Raw genomic sequence first — 6,545 nt, 5'->3', positions numbered from 1 at the left:
ATGGACAATAACAGGCTTTTTTCACAGAATATACATAATATATTTTGTTACCTCACAATGGGTAAAGAGTGTAAAAAGTAAGAAAAACCTTTCACACCAGAAATATAGAAAAAAGCAATGAACAGATTGTCAGTCTGTGGGTGTACGTGCACCCACAGGCCACACATACCTTTGGGTGCAAAAGTTTGCCTTCCTTTATTTTGAAAACACCAAAAAGAGTCATACAAAAGATTTTCTTTCATCAACATAACACTTATTATTAATCCCCATCAAGTTTGCACCGCCAATAAATGTATTAAATTGTAAGTTTAGGCTGTAGCCTAAATGGGCAGCTGTAGCTCAGTGGGCAGAGGAGTTGTTTATGAACCACAGGGTCAGTGGCTTGACCCCTGGCTATATGTGGAATAGGTGTACTATCTGAATGCACATTCAAACATTTTTTACGTTTCAAAATAAAGTTATTAAAATAATTATTAAAATGCGATAAATGTACTGTAGTAAAGCTGCTTGAGGTGTAAACGAAAACAAACGCTGTTGCATTATAGACACAGCCAGAGGGGGGCGCTAAATACAACACTAACTGAATACAATACGTCGAAGAAGAAACATACACCGGACGTGGGCTTTGTTGTCTTGTGTTTTTTTGTGTTGTTTTTTTTGTAAGGCGGCGGGAATCTCACGTAGGAAGTCATCCAACTGCATGGTAAGGGTATTTAAGTTCAGTCCAGCATAATCGGTGTTTTTTATGTAATCATATTATAGGGCAGCTAAGTCACAGATGTCTCCATTAGTCGTATTATGTTGAATTTGAAGGCGTTATCCAAACTTAGCAGATGCTATTAACAGAAATGTCCCCCATTTGTTTTCTCTGTATTGTCAGGGTGCAGAGAGACGCTATGTAATTAATTAAAAAGCTGTGTTAGCTCCACTAATGTTTCATTATAGCTTTGTTGGCTACGATTGTATTTCACGATACGTTAAACAGTTAGCTAGCATTGGCTACATTTTAGTAAAGTAACCTTAGCCAACAGCGTTGCCTTAATATGGACAGAAATAATCTAATATTGAATCACATGTATTTTTTACTCTCACGTGTTTAGATATGTTTGGATTAACATTCCAAGTGTGATATCCAAGTGACTTAGAAATTAACCCAATTCATCATAAAATACTTAACGCTAAAACTTTTATAGCGTGCGGAAAAAGCAAAAGCTTATGTCTGCAGTAGACATTTAGCATCCTCGTAATATACAGTATATGCGTGGGTGTTAGAGGTTTTATAATAAGTTCTGATAGTATGTGATTATTACACATTAAGCACCTTTAATATTAAATGTGCTAAGTGCCTTCTACTCTGTTACCAGGTGACATATTCTGACCATGTCATCCAAACAGCCAGATGTGGCCAAATCTAATATCTCCCCGGTTCTCTTCATGACTGTGGACGGTGAACCCATGTCTTTCTTCCTGAGACCGGGACGCGTCAAATGCAATCTCCAGCCGCTGATCACAGCTGGAGGAGGGCTGTTGTGTAATGTCCAGCAGCCAGGAGCGATCCTGCTGATCGACGCTGAGGAAAGAGACTCTGTTCCTGACACTACTGCTCACTGGTGGGTTCTGGAATGGGATGCTATTGAAAGTGTTTATGCCAAGAGAAATGCTGTTTTATTCAGTTTCTAAAGATATACCTACATGGCCATACCAAATAAGACTGTATAATGTAATACTGTGTCTTCATTGCCAAATACCTTGCACGGTAAACTGAAGCATTTCCTTGTTTATGTTTGTGATTATAAAATTTAATCTACAATACAGTTAAAAGTCTCTGAACTAAAGATCTTGCCTGTTTCTCCTCAGGTACGTTTCCAACCAGTACATTCACGACTGTGTTGAGAAGAATGAACAGCTGGATTTAGAGGACTACAGGTTAAATCCTGAAGCAGCCCAAAGACACTCTGCTAGACTCAACAACAGCAAAGAGGGCTCTCCTGGGATCTCAGGAGGTGTGGTGTAAACACCTAACTTGGCTTTTTGTTGCCTACTTATTCTGCCATTGATTTGGCATTGGCTATCACGCAGACACCAGCTCTCCTCCAGCTGTGATCATGAAACAGCTGTGTGAATTCGTTTTAATCACAAAGTATTTGTTGCTTTTAAATTACCTATGTATATTACAATGCACTTCTTTGTCATTATAAATAGGCAGGATTGCTTACAGTCCTGAAGATGATGCTGCAATTTTGAGTTATGTCAGCAAGCACAAGACAGAGATTGGGGGAAACCGACTTTGGCAAGAGATGGAGAAGCAGCGTGTGACCAGTCACAGCTGGCAGTCGATGAAATACCGTTATAGAGCACGACTGGCTCAAAAACAGTCTGAGGTTGAGGAGATAAATGCTGCAAAGGAAGACAGCAATGCAAAACAGAAAGAGCCCAAGGTGATTTACCTGCCATGAGTTGCCATATGTTTGCCATTTCTTTCTACATTTGACCATCTTTCAAATTAAGCACAATACCTGAACAATTCAATCCATTTCAACTTAACAGTCCTGCTAATTTTTAAAATGTATTGTTCAGTTTTGTTGAGACTGTGTCAGGAAAGGTGTACTTTTGATTTTGTTTATATTATAACATAACTGTTATGCATGTAGCTAGATACGGTACATGTAAAAAATATATTAAACAACTTCCAATGTGTTTTGCTATAAGTATTAAACTTTATGCTGTGAAGATTTTTTTCAGTTTTAGAATATCTACTCATTCTGGTTTTACAATCGCTATAGAGGAAAGTGTATTTTATTTTAATGTAACCACCAGATAGAGCTAGATTTTAAAATAAATGTTTACACTGACTTTTGCGGCTTAGTTTTTATTTATTTATTTTCAGTTTCACTTTAACACAAAACATATAAAACATAACAGATCACATACAATGTAAAAATAAGCTTTGGAATTATCCTCTGACAAAAATTCACAAAGTAATTGTCTGTTTTATAGGATGAAGAAAATTCAGAGACACACATACATAAGCCCTCCTGTGAAGAGGATGTGGGACCTCCTCAGTCGCCAGCAACAACCTCTTTGCAGATGGTGTCAGCAGATACAGACCTAACACAGGTGGGAGCTAACACCACACTGAAAGTATGTACTGTATAGACTGTACAAATGTTGCTCATTGAAATATTGGAAGGTGCCAAAACAACTGTAAGCTTATAATTCAAAAGCACAATGTTTTATTGGATTTCATAATTAACTTGGAGTTTGGTGTCTTTGCAGATTTATGTCCTTCCCATACAAGCTGGAAACATGACAGAAAATTTAGTATCTCAAACACTAAGCTCTCCACATGGAGAAGTGCAACAAGTGAACCCCCAGATCGAATCCCAAACAGCTGACAGCCCACGAGTAGAAAGTCAAGAAACTGAAACACCTGACTCCCCTCAAACTGAAGGGCCAGTTGATAGCACAGAACCAGACAATACTGAACAAAAAACAACCATGTCTCCACAAAATGTAAGCATGCCAGAGGACCTGCTTCAGTCCGTGACTGAGCCTTCCTCTCCAATAAAGAGGAAAGTGAAACAGAAGGCATCAGGGAAGCTGGAACAACCGCAGTGTCCAAAAACACGCAGGCAGCTTGAGCGGGAGATCTTGTCATCACCTGAACCTTATGGGAAAAAACTTAGATCATCATCAACTACTGCTGAGAAAACATCCACACCTCCTCGGCCCCTAAAGAAAAAGAAATCGGCTGTTAATTCTGCTCTTCAAAAAGACACAACAGACCAGCCGTCTTGTAAGAGAGCAAGAGGAAAAACTGTGGCAGCAGTGGCAGAGAGTCATCAAGAGGAGAGTGAAGAAGCTATTGTCTCTGAAACACCACAACCAGGTTTGTCACTTCTCTGTAGTCAATAACTTATTATCTTATTATCTAAGAAGCTTTTTGTCTACTGGGGTTTAAATAAACTGTCTGAAATAAAATGATAATACTTCTTTTTCTCTAGTCTGTTTCTTAGATGAAGAAACAAATTCATTGGTGCAGAAAGGAAATAAGAAGAAAGAAAAGAGAAAGCTGGGGATTCTGGAGTTGGCTACTAAAGAGTTTGAAAGTGAAAGTGAGGTATGATTGCTTTAAATAAAACCACAAGCATTAATTAGTGTCATGTAATGCAAACACCGACCCACACAAGGACAGAAAAGAGTCCACAGACACACTCAAACTAAATGGCAAGGAGTCGTTTGATCCATAGAATGGTGTTAATCACAAAAGCTGAATTAGGGATATATTTTTTTTACTTTTGTTTTAAATTATTAGATTATCCAGATATTATTACATTATTGAGCTGTTTTGCTCAACATTCTGTGAATTTCAACGCTAGTTACAATTTTCTTCATTCGCATATGCTAAACTGTTTTCCTCCAAGTCCCTAACATCAGAGTCAGTTTGTTGCCTTAGGGAATGAGAGTGTTTGCTTTCTGTCTCCTAGCCTGAAGAAGATGAAGCTCCAGCTCAACAAAATCCAGCTGAAACTCTGACAATCCAGTCCACATCAAGAGAACCCCCCCTTCAACCTATGTCCACACAGGCGAACTCAGACCCTGGACCCAGTCTCCAGGTTAATGGTCAAGAGGCCCAAACCTCCAGCCTCAGCCATATAGCAGCAACAGGCTCCCCCAGATCTTTGGCTGCTGAGGCTGTGCAAATAGCCTCCAGGGCCCATCTGTTCATATTTGACAGCGAATCTCAGGAAGAAGACTCTCAATCACTTGTTGGTGACAGTACAGCAGCTGCAGCAGGGGACATTGACACCACACATTCGCTGACTCAGGTTCAGCTAGAAGAGGACAAGCAGAGAATCAGAGACTTAATGAAGCAGACAAACCAGGTTAGTGTTACTATGAAGTGTAGACGTGGGGATCTTTGGCAAACTCACAAATCAATTTGATTCTTATTCTGGGTGTCCCGATTCAATTTATGGCTAATTTCAATTAAAAATCCTATTGATTTAATGAAACCCGCAAAGGCTGTATATTTTGACTCTAGTCTAGTCCGCTGTGTGTCGAACCATTCAGCCCGCAGAGCTGCAATTGAAACCCATAGAACCGACAGTTGAATTAGGAGGTTCTAAATGGGATCATTCAGAAAAGAAGCCAAAAACATGTTAGGTCTGCTTGCTAACATTAGTCTGCTGGTGCTCGAGAACAGGCTATCGCCTTGCAAATGCACTCAAGTGTTTACTTTTGAAGATGGTGATGACCAAAATCTAACCATGACAGGTGAGGACCGTAAGTTCTCTGGGTTGCAGCTTGTCTTTGCGACTGGGTTCTGCCTTTCTTTAAAAAATACATTTTGTTCAATTTGTTCATGTTCATTTGAAATATTTATGTGAATTGATTTTTGATTCACCTGCCCCAAATACACTATATGCATTTTCCACCCATTTATTTATTTATTTAATGCAGGCATCAGCAGAACACTGGGCTTCACCTAAAACCAGAATCTTACTGCAGTTAAATGCTGTTTTTCCTTGGTTATATTCTGTTTGGCACAAAAAACAGAAAAAAAAATGTTTCTTTCATTTTCTCATTGTGGGCCTGTGTCTTTCACATCATTTCTAACCTGCACCGTTTGTCTTCCAGGACTTGGACAGTGTGACCAAGGCTCTGTTGAAAACAAGTGGAGATTTCTCTACTGCTCTGAATCTGCTTTTGAATCCATGCTCCTTTTCTGGACCATTTTGGACTCGCTGTGATGATAGTCTTTTGCTCTCGGCTGATCCTGACGCCCGCCAGCAGCTGCAGGAGAAATACGGTGAGGTGGACTTGGCCAAAAGAATAGCATTTTTTGAGGTGGAGGGATGAACGAGAAGATCTGAATAGTCATTCAGACTTTATGCATGCCAGCTTCCAGATGTTCACAACTTTGGTGTCCCTTATTTTATTAGTTTATTTTGGTTACGTTTTTACTGTTAAAAATTCTCCAGTATTTCACAGATAAGTAATTTAATGGCTGTACTGCTATTATGTTTAATATATTTTAGCGATAAAATGCAGTCATATTTTATGCTTTTTCTTGTCTGTATGGTTTTATTAAATTATGAAATAAATTGTTTAATATATTTTTTAAAAGCTATTGTTGTACATTAAGAAATTAACAAGTGACAATATGTATGCAATGAAGTGCATGTGCCTCAGTTATTGGAAATTATAGAAATTTTACTGCTAGAATGCAAAGATGCATGTGTTTGAACAATTTATCTGTCGCTTACTTGGTTAGAAATAATGTATAAAATAATGCTCTATTGTTTGAGGCATCTAAAACTATGATTATGTCCTATAATCCAAATAAGGATTTTTATATCCACAGAACATTTAAAAAAAATGTTTTCACATGCTAAGTTATTTGTGACAAATGAACAGACCTTCAGTTGTAAAGTTGTCTCCCTTTAAATAAACTAGACAGACATTAGACTTTGTCCATATCATCTCATGATACAAGAATAAACAAGCAAAATCAGACTCATTAACATTAATTCAATACTAAA

At 38.3% G+C, this 6,545-nt stretch overlaps 1 protein-coding gene across 2 annotated transcripts; it reads left to right on the top strand.

Moving 5' to 3' along the window:
• Positions 1 to 570: 570 nt before the first annotated feature.
• terf2ip (telomeric repeat binding factor 2, interacting protein) lies at positions 571 to 6,519 on the top strand. Of its 2 annotated transcripts, none has more exons than XM_067504970.1 (9): positions 571 to 703; positions 1,365 to 1,610; positions 1,858 to 2,003; positions 2,203 to 2,438; positions 2,998 to 3,117; positions 3,277 to 3,889; positions 4,005 to 4,120; positions 4,488 to 4,886; positions 5,641 to 6,519. In XM_067504970.1, exons 2-9 carry the CDS (start codon positions 1,381 to 1,383, stop codon positions 5,860 to 5,862), a joined length of 2,082 nt encoding a protein of 693 aa, XP_067361071.1. In that variant the 5' UTR covers positions 571 to 703; positions 1,365 to 1,380; the 3' UTR covers positions 5,863 to 6,519. The 2 variants fall into 2 exon arrangements, with proteins under 2 accessions (XP_067361071.1, XP_067361072.1); XM_067504971.1 differs by having other exon boundaries at positions 582 to 703; positions 1,396 to 1,610.
• The last annotated feature ends 26 nt before the right edge of the window (positions 6,520 to 6,545 follow it).

The sequence above is a fragment of the Channa argus genome, chromosome 5 (genome assembly GCF_033026475.1).
Source record: "Channa argus isolate prfri chromosome 5, Channa argus male v1.0, whole genome shotgun sequence".
Taxonomy (NCBI): domain Eukaryota; kingdom Metazoa; phylum Chordata; class Actinopteri; order Anabantiformes; family Channidae; genus Channa; species Channa argus.
The sequence above is the reverse complement of the archived record's forward strand: the minus strand, read 5'-3'. Positions and strand labels throughout refer to the sequence as shown.